The 20,570-nt window shown below is 38.2% G+C and overlaps 1 protein-coding gene across 3 annotated transcripts in view; it reads right to left on the bottom strand.

The window, feature by feature from the left end:
• NAV3 (neuron navigator 3) overlaps nucleotides 1-20,570 on the bottom strand; it is an 832,636-nt gene that overhangs the window by 168,535 nt on the left and 643,531 nt on the right. For all 3 annotated transcript variants that reach the window (XM_067009787.1, XM_067009786.1, XM_067009785.1), the window contains 2 exons: nucleotides 17,112-18,138; nucleotides 3,191-3,306 (listed from right to left, as the gene is read on the bottom strand). In XM_067009787.1, coding sequence (XP_066865888.1) covers nucleotides 3,191-3,306; nucleotides 17,112-18,138 — 1,143 coding nt within the window. The remainder of the gene's footprint in view (nucleotides 1-3,190; nucleotides 3,307-17,111; nucleotides 18,139-20,570) is intronic.

Raw genomic sequence — 20,570 nt, 5'->3', positions numbered from 1 at the left:
ATGCAAACAACAAAAAAAATGGCAGTGCAGAGGCCAGGATTAATTTTTTTCTACTTCCTAGAACACTTACCTGCTCATATCTTGTGCTGTCTTTGAAGAAATATTTAAGGGCTAGTCTAAGATGTGGCATTAAATTCAAGTGTGTATGTGGTTCGTGGTTTCCCTAGCAGCCAGAATATAGTAGCAACAAGAGAAATTAGAAAAAGAAAGAAAGCTGTGGAAGGGGTCAAGGAAAGTTGTTTTGCTTTAAAGGAAAAATCTTTTAAGGGAAAATCTTTAAATTAAGATTGCAGAGATGGCAGCATCCTGTGGGCTAAAGAGAGTGGTTTGGTACAGAGGGAGATAAGGTAGAAAAGAAAGTAATCCAAGGAAAAGTGAAGTAAATAGGTATAAAATGCCGTACATGGGTAGATATGGTGGCAGGGGTTTGTGCAATTCTCTTCTCTCTCCTTAAATTTTTTTTATTGACATCAACATCAAGGTCATCAATTAAGAGAAAGGATGGGAGAAGTGGCACTGTAGCTTTGAAAAGAAGAGATGAGGTATAAAATTGTAATCTAAGAACAATCTCAAGTTCTTAGATGACAAAAAAAGAGTAAATGCGCCAGAGAAATACAGAATGATTGTCGGGCAGCATTAACTACTCACTTGAAGTTGGTGGTCATGAATGTAAAGCAAATCACGTCAACATATGATGTGTTTTTCTCCAGGTTCATTCATTGCTGGTATGGACTAGGTGGAGACCTGAATGTTACTAGGTCTGTGGTTTCATCCAATGAGAACAATGAAGTGAAAGAGGTTTAAGGGAGTAAAGGGTATATGTAAAAGTAAAATCACATTCAGTCACTACAGGAATTCACCTGATTAAGGAAGGAAGAAAGGATATGTAGAGTTTGGTGAGGGTAAGTAAATGGTGGTGGGATCAATAAATTGGAAATCTTAGAACCAGTGTCAGAGTCAGAGAATGAAAGGAAGGGCATTGAAAGGATAGGAGGATGTCATCAGCAAGAGTGGGGTGCATGGAAGTGAGATTATAGAGAAGCTGTAGATTCCGACGGTGCCCAGATGTAGGGTACGAACAGGAGAATAAGTAGCTCAAGGAGGGATCCGAAGGCAAGAAAGGCCAGGGTATGCCAGCTCTGCTCTTGTCACTGGCCTACTTCGCTATGACTGTCATCCTCTCATCACTGGTCTACCAGTATACTTTCATCTACATTTCGCCAATTATGGTACTCAATTTATAGCTTTCTAATCGTAAATATCTTTCTTTCATGAAATCTCAAGTTTGCATTGAGAGAAATTTTCAGTACTCCACTATAGACTCATTTTAAACAAATGATCGTAGGAATGACATAATCAGATAAGCCTTATTTCAGCACTTATGTGCTGTTTTCTTTCTTTCATTCCTATCTAAATCATAGATTCAAATCTATGATTCTATATCAATACTTAATGACATAAATTAATATTATACCTTCTAATAAATCCACCAGACTATTGTATTATGTTAAAGTCTAGTTTATTTTTCACTTTCAAATATTCTATTGAAAATCAGAACATTAAATGGAAATTAAAAATTTTTTTCCAGTTTTATTGAGATATAATTGGCATGTAGCAATGTATTAGTTTAAGGTGTATAACATAATGATGTGACTTACATAAATGGAAATATTAACTGGAAGTATAAAAAAAGATTAAATGGTCAAAAGAATAAGAAACTGGAGGAAAAAAGATCAAACATGGGTCACTGATTCACTCAGAGATCCTAAGCGATATACTAATTTCAGAAAAACAAGGTTTCTTTGTGAAAACCACATACAAATTCGAATTCAAAGTGTACTTAAATGCATTTTCTCCTACAGATTTGAGCTCTAGTATTTTGTAGGCATATTGATACTAATTGAAGACATGCATGAGTAAAGAACTGTGTGAAACGTTCCACACTATGTTTAAATAATATCTAGTCACAATACAGATACATATCATCATTCACCAAGGGGCTATCTGGAGCTATGGAAAACCAACACTTTCTCCAAGTGCTTGAAAAATCTATAGGTATCCCTACAGCTAGCTATGCCTTGGCATTACCATTTCTGCCCTTACCCTGAACTGGCCCACTGTAATCTCCACATGAAAACTCTGAAGCCTATGATACCACTGATGTTAATTCCAAAAGGAACCCTTGGGATGTTGTGCTGTCATTGTTGTCAATATCCATTGATGGATACTGCAGTAACTGCTAATGCTTGCCAAAGTGTTTCAAGTCTTCTGAAGTGAGGAAGTTTCTTAACCTCCAAATTTGTGATATGGCTATGCTCATGAGCTTCAGAGCAATACTTTGAGTTCTAGGAGTACTATAGTAATTTTTAAAATTTAAATAGTTCTTTTAGTTTTTTCCTTAAGAATATACAAGGGCTGAGCCAGAGATTTATTGGACCAAAAGACATACCTCTACTGCCATGCGTTCTTATACTTGGAAACACATAAAATGTTCTTAAACTGTCTTTCCCCTTAGAAGCAGGATATCACGTTAAGAGCCTACTTAGTTCCTATATTATATATTGTATAGGTCCATATAAAATTATACCAAAGGCCTTCCATATGCGCCTAGGCTTATCCAGATCCTAGGAAAAGTAGTGGACTAAAGCTGAGAATCTGACAAATTGGGTCTGGAGTATGTATATGTCATTTTTCTTACATTATTTGTATATAATGAAATATTTCCCTAATTAGATTTTTCCCAGAACACACATTTGGAGCCACTATGTAGAAATGTTCAAAATAACACAGAATTGTAGACAGAGCAGGGTTAGAGGCCTTGGAAATTGTACATTGCCATCTGATCATTAATATTTTTTTAAATCTCTAGATATATTCAAGAACTGCCTTATTAACAACAGAAGATTCTCCAGGTCTTCTCTGATAGTATTCAACTAGACTGAGGGCAACCATGACTTAAAATCTCAGCCTCTGAGAGCGCTACCATTCTTTACAGAATTCTTTACAGAGCAACAAAGAGACCATTCTAAGCAGAATAGTCAAATACCTAAGCATATCTGAAGCATGAAATGTACACAGTACATTTATGCCTAAGGCAAAACAGTACAGTATAAGTATGATTTAATAAAAAGACTTATGGAGAGATTATAAAAATTCTGAGTTTGACCTACCCACCAATCAGGTCACTTACCGGATATCTCCTCTAGGCACTGCTTAGCTGTCTTACTGTATGATAAATCCATCTTAGTAGGACTGGTACAGGAATCGGCAGATGGTAAAGAGGTACCTTCATTCTCTGAATGTGCTCTGAAATTAACCAAGAAGACAGAAATACCAATTGCTGTCACCAGCGACTCATCAAAATTCTCTAGTACAAGAAGAAATCAATGTATTAAAAGTTTTCTATGAAGGTAAGTGAGCATTTCTTTATGTCTGGGACATTCCACAGCTGTCTATCTACAGGAGAATTTCCTTACTTTTCATATACAACCCAAGTTGTAGTGAGGTATTAAATCAGATTTCTTAGACTTTTCTAAGTTTGAAAGCTTATAATTACCAATAATTGACTGCACTGTTTTTGGAAAAAGACTAGAAAAGATTATTTTTTTGCTGTCTTAGAGGAAGTCTGGCTAAATTGTGTTCTTCTGAGAATAATAAAAGCACTGAAAACACCCCTAAAGTTATTTTTTCTATGCATATTCTATAAAATATATCCTAAAATACAAAGTATAAGTAAAATAAATATTGACGTTGCTATGGGCTATAAATGTCACTATGATGTCTTGATTTCAGAAAAATTAAAGTCAATCAAAAACAAATTCTCATTCTGACAACTCCCTTTTATAATACATTTTATAGTTGTGTATATATGTTCATGGGTATGTATTTGTGTGTGTGATTAACATGTAAAGAGTAGGTCTAATCAAATAAAAAGCACTCCACAGAGGGACTGCATACGTTTTGATATTCCAATCTTCATGCATTGCTTCATCCTTTTATGCACAGGAAAACATTTTAAGAGGCACTATCTTTCCTTATGCAGCTTCAAAATCTACATATATTTGGTCAAAAACACCACATCTTTAGAAAGTCCACAGCGTGAACTATAAGGGAAAGAAGGAGTCAAGTCAATACAGCATTGTACACTGGTCTTTGTTCTTTATAGCTATCTCATTTGCTTGGAGTCCCATTCCTAGTACTGAGTTTGGACCATGGCAAGTGATCACTAAATATTTCTTACTTTAAAAAAATCTAAAGAGAATATTTATACATGAAAGAAAAATTCAGTATATCTTTAAATCAGTTTTCGCTTAATATGTTACTTTTATTCTAAATCCTGGTTTTGTTTGAGAGAAAATAAAGTGTAATCATTGATGCCAGAAATATTTTCTATTTACCTGATGGATCTAAAAACTCTGAAACGCTCATTAGGATTTTTAATAAATCATGGAAAACTATATGCTGTATGTATGTATGTATATAGGAATTGACATATTAAAAGAAAGAGCCATGCAAGAATTCATACAAAGCTGTGCCTTGACCTCCAATGATTTCTGGCAGACATTCCTAGCTTATTGTAACTTAAAACTAAATATAAGGAGCACAGCAAAATTCAGAAGAGGACATGCTGTTCGAATGACAGGATATACCATTAAGGCCAGTAAAAATTTCAATGTTGTGAAACTCAACAGACATTTTTAGTCTTCACCTTCCTTGATATCTTGGTAGCATTTAGAATAGCAGACCATTCCTCCCTTCATAAAACTCTCCTTCCTTGGCTTCTATAATAAAAATTTTCCAGTTTGTTCCCCATTCACTCTGGATGCTACTTTTTTTCTCTTTGTTCTCTTTTACCCAATCATTAAATGTCATGCCTCTTGGCTTTGCATGGTCTGATCTCTGTCTGCCTCTCCAGTATCACCTTGCACTGGACTCCCCTTATCTCTCTCCCCTGTGGTCACAAGAATCTTCTACCCACATCCTATAGCTCCTGGCCTCAACAGGTCCTTTCTACTTGAATATTTTCCTTCCCATGACATCCAATTAAATTTCTCCCTTCAAGTCGCAGCTCAAGTGACTCTTAAAGAACCATCCCAAATTTTCAGGTGAAGTCCCAGGTTACAAATACTTATTTCTCCCTGCACCTATCTTGAGCACTTCATACTCTCGTAACATGACATTTGTGTAATTATTTGATAAATGTTCATCTTCCAAACTAGAGTCCATTCTTGATGTTTAAGCTCATCATTGCACTCCAATGCCTAGCCACATGTCTAGCAGATATGCTGCACTCTGCAAATATTTGATAACTGAATGAATAAGTCTTATCAGTAGTGACCATAAAATAGTGTCTTTGGTGGGTAAAGCATACAGAAGGAAGCATGGTATAATGATGCATGCTTTGCATTTGGTTGTAAAACTTAGCTCTCTCACTAAACAGTTATTAACTCATGTGATCTTGCTAAGTGACTTAGCCTCTCTGAACCTCAATTTGCTTATGTGTAAAAGGCAAAGGAAAATATGTTCCTCGCAAAATAATTGTGAGCTCATGTTTATTTTTACTAAAGGCCTGGAAAGGCATTTTCCTGAGGCATGTGGGATTCTGGTCCACGTTAAAATGTGGGGAATATATCCGGCTCTCTGGGCTATTCCTTTTCTTCTTTGGCCCCCAGGGTGTCCTATGTCCCCTGTCTATTGCCCCTCCCCACTCACTTCTAAAGTTCATTATCATATATTCTTCCACTTGGGCTCTTTTCTTGTGAGCCACTGTAACCTCCCTGGCTTATTCCTTAGCCTAATGTCCATGAACAAGGGGAAAATATTCCTCTGAAGTTTTCTAAGGATTGTTATTACTTGCTGAAGCCATTTAAATGGAGAGTATGTAGTGAGATAGGACACCCCAGGGAAAGCTTACTGGCTGCTTGCCAAGAAGCCTCAGAGAGGCATGGTGCCTGGGTGAACTGGCTGGGATCCAGGGTTGGCCTACAGTCATACAGGCTCAGAATTCACAGACTGGTTTTTCAGATGCTGAGTCACATAAAGTAGTTCACTGGGGGCTTCCCTGGTGGCGCAGTGGTTGAGAGTCCACCTGCCAATGCAGGGGGCACGGGTTCGTGCCCCGGTCCTGGAAGATCCCACATGCTGCGGAGCGGCTGGGCCCGTGAGCCATGGCCGCTGAGCCTGCACATCGTAGTTCACTGGGATGGCTGTCTAAAGCCCAATGCCAAATGATTTTTACTAGAACAAGACCAGAGCAATTACAGGAACCAGAATACTTGTAGCCATGTTAGTTATAAAGATGCAGAGCATCTCCCTCTAGGAAAATCTCTATGGAGAAAAAGAATATTTAGAATGTGTTTTGGGAGTAGAGTTTTTTCTTTGCTGCAAATATACAGATCTTAAAAAATACTTCTCAGTGTACGGCTATCTTTCTCAATGTATGAAACCTAGTACTCAATTCCATTGGCTAAGTCCCCACCCTCTGATAAAAAAGTATTCAAACTTTGGTCTTAGAAACCTTTGTTTTACTTTATTTTTTAATGTGGCAGTGAACATTTCTGGCTAATTTGTTGTTTAATTTTTTTTTTTTTAGTTTAGGTCACAAGAGAAAATCTTATTTATATCATATTTTCAAGTTCTTTGGTGTATGTTTCACAGTATTCCCTATCTGAGTTACCTACATTAGAAGTGATAGGGCAACAGATTGATCAAGGGAAGGAACATGGTGAAGTTAAACTTCAAATAATTATAAAAAGATCTCAGAAATTATCTTTGGTTTGTATTCACATGTAAATGGGTCGAGATCCCCTGCTCTATATATGTTACAAGACATCGATTTCTCCAGGATTTCTACCTCATTATTTGTTAAAGTGGAATCAGAGTTTAACTCCAATCTCTAGAGGGACAATCAAAGGTAACTGGTAAAGATTTAACTTTTATACAAATGATCAAAGAAGTTCAGTTTAATCTCTGAAGGCTCTAAGCATGTCCTCTATTTTTGTGCATGCTTCATTCCAGTAAAATAACAGGTTTTGGGGTTGATTCATAAAACGATTTACGGAGACTTCAGAAACAATAGTGTTCTCTAACCAAAAGGTAGATATTGCAGTGGCATCGTTCACTGTTCCCATGTAAACCGATATTGCATTCCTCTCATATTGACTGGGAAAAGGAAAAAATGATTCAAAATATTTAGAAGACACCATCCTGTGCAGACTGTCTTACTGTGCATTTACAACATGGTCAACATGTTATAAGCACTTACTGAAAGTGTAAGACAGGGCATTGCAAAAACACCATTTAATTTATTTAGAGTTCTACTAAGCTAGTGCTAATGTCTGTTACTAAGAGTCCTATTAGCTAAAGGTTTAGGTTTCACCAATAATTAACATAAAAGCTAGTTCCTGTTTATGTGCACTTACTATATGCCAAGTACTATGCCTAGTGTTTTATCTAGGGCATATCACTCAAACCTCGCAACAATTGTGTTGCTATGGACTGAATATCTGTTTCCTCCCAAAATTCATGTGTTGAAACCTAACCCCCAATGTGATGATACTAGGAGGTGGAGCCTTTGGGAGGTGATTAGGTCATGAGGATAGAGCCCTCATGCATGGGATTAGTGCCATTACAAAACAGACCTTGGAGAGCTCCCTTGCCCCTTCTGCCATGTGAGGGCAGAGTGAAAAGATGGTCCTCTATGAACCGGGAAGCAGGAGCTCACCAGATACCAAATCTACTGGCATTTCAATCTTGGGCTTCCCAGCCTCCAGGACTATGAGAAATAAATGTTTGTTGCTTAAGACACCTAGTCTATGGTATTGCTGTTAGAGCAGCTGGAACAGACTAAGACACCTGTAATTGAGGCTTCTAGAGGTGTAATAATTTGCTCTGTGTAACAAGCTGGGAGATACTTAACCTGTACTTAAACCTGGAAGCTTCTAAGTAATGTTTTATTAACCACTACCCTACAATTTAATTCCATCCAAATGTCTCTGGACAGTGAGCATGTTAATGTATGTGATGTCTCCTTAGCTGACAGATAGCTTAGTCACTAAGTTATTAACAGACAGTATTTGAATGTGACAATACCCAATGGCCTAACCTTAATTCTACTCTTTACTACCTTACATTTTGACTCCTAAGAAAAGGAAGCTATTATACATGCCATTTAAAGGAATTCAGCAATACATCTAGGTACTATCAATCTTCAGATTTCTAATTTCATAAATAGGGGTGTTGCATATTGGTTTATATTAAAAATATAGCCATATGAATTCATCTTGATATGGATATACTAGTCACAAATGTGGACACAAACAAAACTGGTTTGAGTCAGCAACATTAACTCATGGTCTTATAGTTCCTGCTTTATAAACCCAACCTAAAAGAAAGAAAAAACAAATATCTTTCCCAAACCAGCTCTCTCTTTCTCGGTGGGAAGGCAGACAGGTGACAGCCAGGGCCAAGGCCAGGAATCTGACTGACAGAGTGAAGAGTAGGCCAGTGTGGATGGGAGATTTGTTAGATTTGTATGCTGGGGGTCACGGGGCTGAGCAAATAAGAAAACATATCGAGTATAATGGGAGCCAGGTTTCTCAGTTGACAAAGGAAGGTGCAAGTATGGAAAGGAGAAAGAAAGAATAAACTCTATGTGTTGATTTGGAATTGGAGGCGCTGTGAATTTACGGTTATATACCCATCTCTCTCTCTCTCTCTCTCTCTCTCTCTCTCTCTCTCTAATAGATAGCTCATTGATATTGAGATAAATATGTGTGTAGGGACTTCCCTGGTGGTGCAGTGGTTAAGAATCTGCCTGCCAATGCAGGGGAGACGGGTTCGAGCCCTGGTCCGGGAAGATCCCACATGGCGCGGAGCAACTAAGCCCGTGCGCCACAGCTACTGAGCCTGCGCTCTAGAGTCCGCGAGCCACAAATACTGAGCTCGCGTGCTGCAACAACTGAAGCCTGCACACTGCAACTGCTGAAGCCCGTGCACCTAGAGCCCGTGCTCTGCAATAAGAGAAGCCACCGCAATGAGAAGCCCACGCACCGCAATGAAGAGTAGTCCCCACTCTACGCAACTAGAGAAAGCCTGTGCAACAGCAACGATGACCCAACGCAGCCAAAAATAAATAAATAAATAAATAAATAAATAAATTTTAAGAAAAGGAAATAGGTTTAAAAAAATGTGTGTGTCTGTATGAGTGTGTGTGTGTGTGTGTGTGTGTGTGTGTGTGTGTGTGCGCACCTACATATATTTTACTATTTAGGAAAGATAGGAGCAGTGAGATCTGGTTCCTAAATATTACTCTTCACAAAAGAAATCAGGGCACCTTAGATAAAAACTGAAGCCAAGGCAGTGAGAGAACAAGATGAGCCTAGATTACCTTGAGCCAAAAAGAAACAAAGTTCTCAAAGAATAATGGGGCAGAAGCCAGCTTGAAGGGGATCCCAGCAACCAAATCCGGGAAATTCTAAACATCAAAATAAATAGTCCTATCAATGGATTATAATCCACTGAAGACAACAGGAATCATTAGTCCACAAAATTCAAAGAGAGGGAGAGGGTACAGGAGAAGGAAAAGGAGGAGGGGGTAGGGGAAAAGGAGAAGGAGGAAGAGGGGGAGGAGGAGAAAAATAAGAAAGGGACATCATTTTCTTAAAGTTGAATGGCAAGGCATAAATGCAGAAGGAATAATGGAATTAGAAATCACATGACATCCATTGGAGTAAACTATTAATTTAGGCAAGAAACCTCAATGGATGCTAAAACCTATGGGTGATAGCAGATCAATTGTGGCAAACATCATCCCAATCAAGCGATCAAATTCAACACCACCCAAATGGGGAATGTCAATAATGTTGATACTTGATAGGAAGGCAATGGAAAAAACACAGTATCATTTCTGTGACATTACATATATATATGCAAACATCAGACAAACCCACATTAAGAAACAGTCTATAAAATGCTCGCCTTCTACATATCAACGTCACGGAAGTCAAGGAAAGATTAAAGCACTCTTCCAGATCGAGGGATGTTAGGAAGACATGAGACTGAGAACAACGTTCATCCTGAATCGCTAGAAGTGCTATCTCTGGGACAATTTGTGAAACTTGAAAAAGGTCTCTGGGTTCTCTGAGTTAAGTGTATATGGGAGTTCTTTGTATGATTCTTGCAAATTTTCTGTAACGTAAACAGCTTTTCCAAGAGAAGATAAAATACAGAAAAAAGAAACAGTTGTGGTTTGCTTGGGCAATCTGGTGCTGAACCTCGTAAGCTAAATACAGAAAGGGCAGTTTATCAAGCTTCTCTGTGGGGAGAATGCCAACTCATAGCAGTCTTCTACACAACAGGCACTCTTCCAGCATCGTCTCTGCATTCCAGCTTAAAAATACTGCTGTGTGAGGGAGGTTAAACTGCTACCCAATGCACAGATATATATCAAACCCAGCAAAAGACAAGTTTGCAAGACAAGCATTCAGTAAGCTTTAGTTTGTGCTGGTAACCAATTATGCCCAGTTCACATAAAACCACAATTGCAGTATAATCTGTAATAATAGCTGCAGGGTTTACAAAAGCTTTATATGCAAGTTGGTTATATGCTCCACGTTTCAAACTTCATAGACTCACAGCTCCTCCTACTCAATCTACTGGTTCAACAAATAAGCCAAACTTAAAACTATGTGAGTAAGCATTTTCAAAACTAATGTTTGGTATTCTTTGCCTTTCAGAATATAATATATTCAAGGGCCAATTTTCCATGTCACTTTCTAGGTAAATCTGAAATCTCACAAAAACTGTTACAACAAAAATCTTTCCTGAGAACCCTTGATGCTGTTATATAAGACAAATCATATTATACCAATTATATATATACATATACATATGAATAACAAAAGGAAACCTCTAAAGTCAGACTTTCTTGACCTAATTTTACAAATCAAGTGTGTACAGAGGGTTTCTGCTTATATTTAATTAATGGGTTTAAGAAGCACAATGATTTTCTTCTCGGTTTAACAATGTTTTGCCTTATCTAAAGGTTGGGTTCCTTTTTCTTCTTCTGTGAACTGTCCTCACCCTGATTCTCTCCCTTTGCCTTTCGATGTTTGTGTTATGTTCAATGCACTGATTTCTTGACATTTACTACAAATGGTCAGAAAATAACAAAGAGCATGTAGACCTCAAACTAGCAAGTTATGAATCTGGTTAATAGCTATTTTGAAATTTATTGGGGGCTGTTAAAAATACTGAGGTTTAGAGAAAATGTGCACGCCTTTCTTTCCTCCTTGACTAAGGAATCACTTCACAACTTTACTTCACATATCTCTGCAAGCACAAGAAATATAGCTGTGAAGTAGTGAAAGTAAAAACAATGGAAGAAAAAAATGGCACATCAAAAGAGGGGAGGCAATCTTGAAGGTCCAGAGGAGCTGAGGTAACAATTTTTGAACTCCAGGCAAGGAAAGCAAGTTTGAAGAATACAGCATAAAGGGCAGACACCAAGAAAGAAGAGGAACAAGGAAAGTTAGGCTTTTTCTTCTTAACTATGCTCTTCCTCTTTATCTTTCTTTCCTTGCTATAACTCGTACCTCTAATTCAAGTCTTGACAAATCTAACTCTGAAAGTCTGTAAATTTCTCCTTCATCCAGCCATTGAACCTGGTGTATCCTACCCTGGCCTCTCCCACTAACAATTCATTTACACAATAAAGACATAGTAATTTTCCAGATTGTGCTGCACACAACACAAAGTCCAAGTTCTTGACATTCAAGAATTTCTACTAACACACCACTGTAAAGCAATTACACTCCAATAAAGATGTTAAAAAAAAAGAATTTCTACTACAATCAGGTTCCAATCAATCTTCATTTTCCAGGAAAGCTGATCTCTTTGCCAGCCACCTTACACATCTTGTGTTTACCCTATTTATTTGGTTCCTTTAGTCTTACATTTCCTTTCCTGTTCCCCTCATCTCCGAATGCCCAAATCCCACTTCTCTTTCAGAATTCAGCTTAAGTGCCACTTTCTCTGATTCCAACAACTAGCGGTAATTTTCCATTTTTTGAAGTCTCGGTAAACCAAATCTGGTTCACTGCTCGGGGGGTTTACATTTCCTGCTTCATTCTGTAGTTACGTTTCAGTCAGTCTCTTGCCTACTACATTGTGGACCATGGAAGGGAAATAACATATGGGATGTGTGATGTTTCACTCTAACCCTGATGCCTTACATAGTAAATGTATTTAGTAGGTAGTTAAAAGAGGAAAAGAATAAGTGAATGAAGGTCCCGAAGAGAAGATATGGTTTCATTCTATAAACATTTTAAAGCTGTTTATATTTCAACTAAACCCTACCATAATAGGAATAAAAGACTTCTGAATTTTTCTTATTCCATTGTACATTTTTGGTAGTGTTTCTATTCTTCTATAGCAGATGAGTCTAACCCATGATGATGGTGTTTCATTCAACAATTTTTATTTGGTTCCTATTGTAGGTAGGTTCTGTCCTGGGCAATTACTCTACTAAATAAAAAAAAGACAAGATGCTTGTTTTTCAATGAGTTTATGTTATAGTCAGAGGTGGCTGGAATCACACTTGTTAGTAAGTAAACAAAAACCCAGTGGATGGTGATAAACTCTATGAATAAAATACAAGGGGACAATGGCATATAATTCTGGCAAGAGGCATTGTGAGTGTTCCTTCAGACTAGATGGTTGGAAACAGCTTGTGAGAAGAAGTAGCACGTAAGCAGAGTTCTGATGAGAAGGAGGCTGCTTTGATCCAGAAGAGAGTCCTTATATGTGAGAACATCTATGACAAAGTCCCCAAAGCAGGACAGGTTAGTTTGTTAAGAAACAAAATGAAGGCAGGGAGGCAGCGAGTGTAGTTTAAGGGCTAGAGAGAGGGCCGGATTATGTAGGAACTTGTAGGGCTTGGTAAAATGCTTAGGTTTTACTTTTCAAGTGTAATATAAATCCAGTAGATGGTCTCATGAATTTAAATGACATACAATTTATACTTTTAGAAGATTAGAGCCCCTGCTGTGTGAAGGATGCTACTGCAAAGGACCAAAAGTGAATGCTGGAAGACTCGGAAACTAGGTGAAAATTGGTGGTGCCATGATCAGGGGAAGGCAGGGTGGAAATGGAAAGAAATGCCCAAGAGCCAATAGGACTAGCTGAAAATAAGATGTGTTGGGAGGGAGTGAGGGAAAGAGAAGAACAAAGTATGGATTCATTCCAAATTTTCTTCCTAGTCTCCCATTCAAGTAATCATGAATTCTAACCTCTAGTCTTTAGCAGTTTTAGTTACTAGCATTTTTTCACAGCACTTCATAATTTGCCTGTTATTTTTTCCAAAATGCTTGGATTGTAAAATTGTAGAATGTCAAATTTGGATGATGCCATAACATTCTTCCTTCCACCTGACAAATTCTAACTCATCCTTTAAGTCTTATCTCTTCTCTGACCTCTTCTGTAATGCATACACTACTCCACCCTCATGTAAGATTCAGGAAAACTCTTCTACCTTATTTGTTGCATACACTTCCATGACAGCAATGATGTTTTAAGTTCTTGATTAAATTCTTTTCATTATCACCAAGAAAACTGAGCTCCCAGAGAGCAGATAATTTTTTTTTTACTCTTTGTAATTCTTATTACACAGTATTTGCAGAATGAGTGATGAGTACATAAAAGAAAAAAATATTTGGTGAATTCCCTTAACTTAAACTATGGCAACTGGTCACTGTATCGCTTCTTAACAATCTCTGGTAGCCAACTGCAGCAGTTAAAAAAGGCAGGCTATTCCATTCACACAGGTCTACTTATTGGGAACTTCTTAATATTGAGTTAAAATCTTCTTAAAGTTTTCACCTTTGATTTTAGTTATATCCACTCATTAAATGGATAAAGATATGCCCAATTCAAAACTACTTTTATCACATAGTAGTGATAAATGAGTTATAAAAACTTAATACAGAATATCTTTGCACTGTGCAGAAAGTAGGACTAAAATGAAATTCATTAACTTCCAGAACCCAACATTATATTTATAGGACTCTGAACATTCAATTTGCAAGAAACAGTATTATGAAGCATATATTAAGGTCTCAGAAGGAATAATTAATAACCAGCATAACCTAGAAGTGGGCTGAGAACCGGGGAAAAATATCACCATCACCCATGGATCTTCCCATTATATAGAGGTTATTTAATTTTCTTTAAATATCAAACATATGTATGTTTATACATATACATACATATATATGTATTTTAAAGTTATTCTACTTAAAAGCAATTAAGTATTTCCCAATATAAATGAATTCTGATTGCGATATCTGCAAATCTCTATTGACATTTTCCCAGCCAGAATTTTCCTAGTAACAATACCTCTTATTTCTACATATACAGCAAGAACTGCTAAGCAAAGGAGGGCACACGACAGACTCAGGCATATATGGATTCAAAGGCAAACTCCTGCCAGGCCTGTGACTGTAAGAGATTATCATTATTCTGCCTTGAAATTGCTGCTTCTTCATCTCTGTAAATTGGGGTTTTATGACACAGTTTAAATGACACAGTTTAAATGAAAAAATGAACATAAACTTTGTAATACAGACTTGTACTAAGTAAGCACTCAACAAAAACCATTATAAAATAGTAAATTATTACTATTATTGTATCAAATGATTAGCACCTCCAGAAAAGTCTGTCAGGGATTTTGCAAGAGAAATTCTTAAATGGTGTTGGAGTAGTCAGAGTTGAAAGGACATCAGGGGCCACATAAGCCAAATAACATGACTCTATGATATCCCTTTCACTGACAGTTAAGAAACTTGAATATTGACTACTCAACCTTAAGAGCATTTATATTATCATTTATAAAATTATTCTGAATTTATAAAAGACTCCAAACAACCTTTTCCTCATATGTAGACTATGATGTGACATTTCTTATTAGATGGTTTTATTTATTTTCAACTACTTTATATTATTGAAAATAAAACAAATAATTACTGACATAAGCAATTTATTCTGAATCTGGCTCTGTGCTGAAGACTTTACACAAGATTGCCTTTTTCTTTTTTTTTTTTTTTTTTTACGGTACGTGGGCCACTCACTGCTGTGGCGTCTCCCGTCGTGGAGCACAGGCTCCGGACGCGGCGCAGGCTCAGCGGCTAAGGCTCACGGGCCCAGCCGCTCCGTGGCATGTGGGATCTTCCCGGACCGGGGCACGAACCCGTGTCCCCTGCATCGGCAGGCAGACTCTCAACCACTGCGCCACCAGGGAAGCCCCAAGATTGCCTTATTTAATCTTTAAAACAACCAAATGAGGTAGATATTCTTCTACCACACTTTACAGAATTAGAAACTGAAGTCTGAGGAAGGTCATTTACTGTGTGGCAGGTACTGTTCTGAACCCTATATAAATATCAACTCATTTAATCTTCAAAACAGCCTTGTGAGGAAGCTTCTATTATTATCATCTCCATTTTACAGATTATAAAAATTGAGTCTCAAGAGTCTTTAAATGCATTACACAAAGTCACATGAATAATAAATGGTGTCATCAAGATCCCAACCCAGGCAACCTGGCTCTTGGGGCCATTGTCTCAATAATACAAGGTGCAGTTTCTGAACGATGGTAGAGCAAACGGACTCTACAGCCTGTAATCCTAGCTACTTGGCTATATTACCTCACTTTTATAATCTATGTTTTAAACAGGGCAAAAAGTAACTCAAAGAGGCTGGAGAATTTGGCAGTCACACGGTTGATTCACACTTTAACCTCTAAACTGTGCTGCTTCCTCTCTCAGATAGCAAAGGTTACACTGTCAAAATGAAAATCACTAAATCTGTACCCACTGGATATGTTACTGCAAACAACCAAAGAAGTTTGCTGCTACTTACAGAAAGAAGCTTGCTAAACTGGTGGATATGTTCTTTTTGCTTAGATTTATACTTTCCTGTGAAATTCATTCATGGTGATTTGAAATGACTGATGTTCTTACAGAATACATTTGAGAGTGACAAGTGTGCTGAGTATGACATATTTTAAACTTTATAATTTTTTCTTATATTTTTGAAACGTGGATTATGATTTTGACATCTGAAATTCTCCTTTGTCAGACAGGGTCTCTGGAGCTAGAAGGAGCTGCAGACTCCCACTGTAATACAGGTGGGACAGGCGCGACCTAGAGCAGTCCCCCTCAGCCATTGGTTGACGTCGCACTGGGCCCCTCCCCCAAGCGAGGGACCGTTAGTGAGCAACTGTCAATGAGCAACTGACTGTTAGTGGTCCCACTCAGCCATTGGCTGGCACCGCAGTGGGCCCCTCCCCCAAGTGAGCGACCATTAGTGAGCAACTGAGTGTTAGTGGTCCCACTCAGCCATTGGCTGGCACTGCAGTGGGCCCCTCCCCCTCCCCCTTCTCTGTAGAAAAAGAGCCCAGAGAATGCGGACTGAGGGAAAATGTTTTTTTGCGACTAGGGTGCCAACTTCTCAGTCTGCTGGCGTTCTGATTAAAGTCGTTATTGCTTGCCCCAACAACTCATCTCAGGATTTATTGGCCTGTCATGTGGCAAGCAGAGCAAGCTTGGGCTCGGTAACGCCATGTGATGCAGATACAAAGGTTTTAAATGAATTTTTGCTATTAAAGTCAGAATAGCAGCCTTAAATGAGGTAGCCTAAGACCTGAAATTCAGAATTATACATTTGTGTGGATGAGTACATAAAGCCCCAGAAAAAAATCACTTAAAGCACTTAGGTTTTTCACTGAGGGTTGTAGTAAAAGTAATAGACACAGGGAAAAGTCATGACATCTGGGTTCTATTTTGCCTTTGACAAGTAGGTTAACTTTCAAAGGGCTCGGTTCTTGAGTGGGGGGGAGGGGAGGGGGGAGGGGGAGGAGATGAGAACTAACAGATTGGAGGCTATAGGAGGCTTTCTTTTAAAAATTTTAATTCTAGGCCTCTCTCTCTCCAGAATGAACCACTGTTCCAAAACGACTATGTGAAATAGGACTCCGCAACCTTCCTTGTTATGTGTACTCTGAGTATGCAGACCTGTCAGTGTTTACAGCTGTGGACCAACGGAGCCCGCCTTACCTATAAATGAATGGAGCCACGGTGGCAGTATTTGGGTGGCTGTGTTGCTGCTGCTGAGGGAGCTGGACAGCACCATTTCCCACGCTCTGCCCACTGCCTTGTGCCGCTGACCCAGCAGAGAAACCCGCCAGAGAGGCGTGGCTAGCTTCCCTTCCTTCCAAAGGAGCAGGGCAGCTGGATGTGCTTGCTTTCTCAGTCGTTACGGGCTTAGGGAAGGACTGGGAAGGGCTTCCTTTGGTAGTCCTGAATTTTTCAGACTCTTTGCTTGTTGAGCTTCCCGGTGAAACAGTTTGCTTCGCTGTTGGCACCTTTGAGCCCGGTTTTGGAATCCCACTGGAAGAGGGGATTAAGCTTTCCTTCTTGGCTGCTGTCGTTTTGCTGCCCTTTGGGATGAAGCTTGCAATTTTAGAGGTCTTTTTGGGAGCCGTCTCCGCCACTTGATCTTTCTCGTCCTTGACCGGTTTTTCAGTGCAAACTTTATTTCTGTCCCTGTTCTTTTCCTCTTTTTCCTTTGGCTGTAGCAAAGACTTTTTATTGCTGAGATTTTTGCTTCCAGCTTTTGGAGGGGCTAATTTCGGTGACACTTTGGGGCTGCTGTTTGTTGAGCCGCCGCTATTCAGACCGCTGTTAAAGCCTTCCATTTCACCAGATTCAGAAAAGGCATCGCCCTCCTTCCCACCATCACTGGGTCCTGAACTGGGAGGCTGCAGGGGCCGTAAGGCAGTCCGGGCATTGACCAGCTTGAACTTCTCAAGCATGGATTTCTGTCCCGAGGGAGCTGCTCTGCCCCCGTCCGAGGCAGGGGGCTTCAGTCTGTCTGCAGATGGTGTGGGAGAGGTGCCTGGGCTCGACTGCTTCACGGTCAGCATGGTGGAGGTGGCGCTGTGCTTGGCATTCATGGACTTGCTGCGCCACGGCTTGCTGGCGCTAGGGGATGGGATGGCCGAGGCCGGGGGCTGCCCAGCGGCGCCAGGGGGCTGGGTGCTGCCACTCACACCTGAAGATGGTTGAGGTCCTTTGGAGGGATCTGGACGTGGTTAGGAAGAAACATTTTTAAAAGGCTGGTTAGTTTTCGATCACTTATGTCACACCACTGAGTATTTCTAACTATAGGCACAAGGAAGTTTCTTTCCTCTGAACTGGAAACGCACATGCTATGTGGCATCAATCACTTCTGCAATGTGGTGGGTTTTGTACCATATATCAGATATTCAGTGTCTGAGGGACAGTGATGTTGGGGAAAAAAAACCACAACACTTTTTTTCCCCTTCTAAAATTATTCTTAGCCAAATGAATTTTGCTGGTCACAGAGGTCTAAAGATGAACAAAACACTATCCCTCCCCTAAGCAATTCTCTGTATTCTTCCAGCTACTACTGTAGCTCATAGCAGTGAATGGATATTCCATCTTGCCTTCTAAAAATAATGAATACTGAGAAATTGCTTTAACCTACAGGGAGCCTAGCTTATTCTTATCTGATTAAATATGCTTTTGAATCATAATTTAGCTTTTTTTAAATATTGTTTTTATTTGTACAAAATAAATATTGAAAGGGATGTTTATATGGGTCAGATAATCTACTAAGAAATATATAAAATATGTAATACTACAAAATGTGTAATACATAATATGTATAATCCTTATAACAACCCTACAAGGTATGTATTGATATTTTACAAATAATTCTTACAAATAGTAATTTTATAAAGAATTTTTAAAAATTCTACATAACTTGCCTGAAGTCACCCAGCCTGGACCTGAACTGATTTCAAAGCCTGTGCTCTTAACTAGCACACCTGCAGGCTCCTGTAGTGATCTGAACAAACTTTAAATTCTAATAAAAAAAATCAAGCTACTTTTTTGGGGCTCTAAGAAAATAAGGCCAATTGTCATATAAGTACTTATAATGCACTAGTGTTTACTTACTTTCCACTGAGAAATCTCATTATGCTATGAATTTCTATATGACTGTTATGGCACTGATTAATGCTTGATTACAAGTCTTATTTTTAAGCATGAAAAACTAAACCAAAAAGAGATTTTATAACAATGTATAGAATAAAAAAAAAATTGAGCTTGGAGTTAAGAGATCTCAGTATAAATGTTAATGCTGGAGAACTATACAATTCTGGTCATGTCATTTACCTTAAATTTCATCTACCATAAATACCTCCCTCTTCTATCCTCTTTTTCTTTTTCTTCTGAGAAATGCAGTGATAAATGATTAAATTAGATATTTATGTAAAAGAGGCAACGTTGATACTGTTAACATACAAGATATTGTCAAATAAATGCTAAGCTGTTTTTGATGAAATTTCCAAAGGAAATATTTTATTAATAAATCCTTTCATAATATTCAGGAATTGGAGACCATTAAATTCCATTAAATATTCATAGATCTAAAACTACAATGCTTTCACTTTTAAATGTTTTATTTCCAACAGTATCAAAATGCATGATAAACAGTAGGTAATTAAGCCAATTGGTATAGAATACTTGTCTTACCCATTTTTCAGAAGAAGAAATTTGCATTAAAAAGTTAATAAAGAAAGTTAGAGATAGAAAAAGAGGTTAAATTCTTCATTAAATATTTGTGTGAGTTAGGTTTTTTTTTTTTAAAAATAAGTGTGCCTAAAATAATAGATTTGTGAAGTTTATATTAACAATGCCAATAGTATAGACAAACCTAGATAACTTCACTGTGATTGCCTGTTTCCTCTACTGCACTGTTGATACAGTCCATGAAAGCAAAGACCACACCTGTAATGCATAGTTCTACATTACACACATAGCACCTTCTGTGGGACAGGCACCAAACTAAGTTTTTGAAATACATTAACTCAGTCCTTCCAACAACTGCATAAAATTTTCATTATTACCCTCATTTTGCACATGAAAAAACAGAAGCACAAAGAGGTAAAAGAACTTGGCCAAAGTTACACAATTTGTAAGTGAGAAGTCTGAGAACTGAACTTAGCTTGGGATTCTAAGTTAATTCTGTCAACCACTATGTTATACTAGTTTTCAAATGTACAAGAAGTTCAATGGCTTATCAGTTATAACATTATTCCTTGACTCTAGAAACACAAAAAATAGTAAATGTCAAATTCATGCCTTTAACAGAACTGTCAAGTAAACTTTATTTCTCGATTACCTAGATTCAACTGGAAACTAAGAACATCTCCAAACAAGATGCATTTTCTCAAGTTCGGTGAATTGTGTACGCGCCCGTGCATTTCACACAGTGACCTTACTGTTTTGCAGACTTCTGTACAACATATATGCCTCTATTTTTCTACTATTTCCAGAAATATTAATCAATGCTACTCAGTTCCTACAACCTCTAGGACTTGAATCTAGGCATAACATCTGTTAATATTTATTGAATGGCTATTCTGTGCAAGACTCCCCAAGACACCTTACAATCTAGTCAGAGGAAACAAATCAGACTCACAAAAG

This window comes from Kogia breviceps, chromosome 12 (genome assembly GCF_026419965.1).
Source record: "Kogia breviceps isolate mKogBre1 chromosome 12, mKogBre1 haplotype 1, whole genome shotgun sequence".
NCBI lineage: Eukaryota > Metazoa > Chordata > Mammalia > Artiodactyla > Physeteridae > Kogia > Kogia breviceps.
Note: the sequence above shows the minus strand (reverse complement) of the source record. Positions and strands in the feature narration are given on the sequence as shown.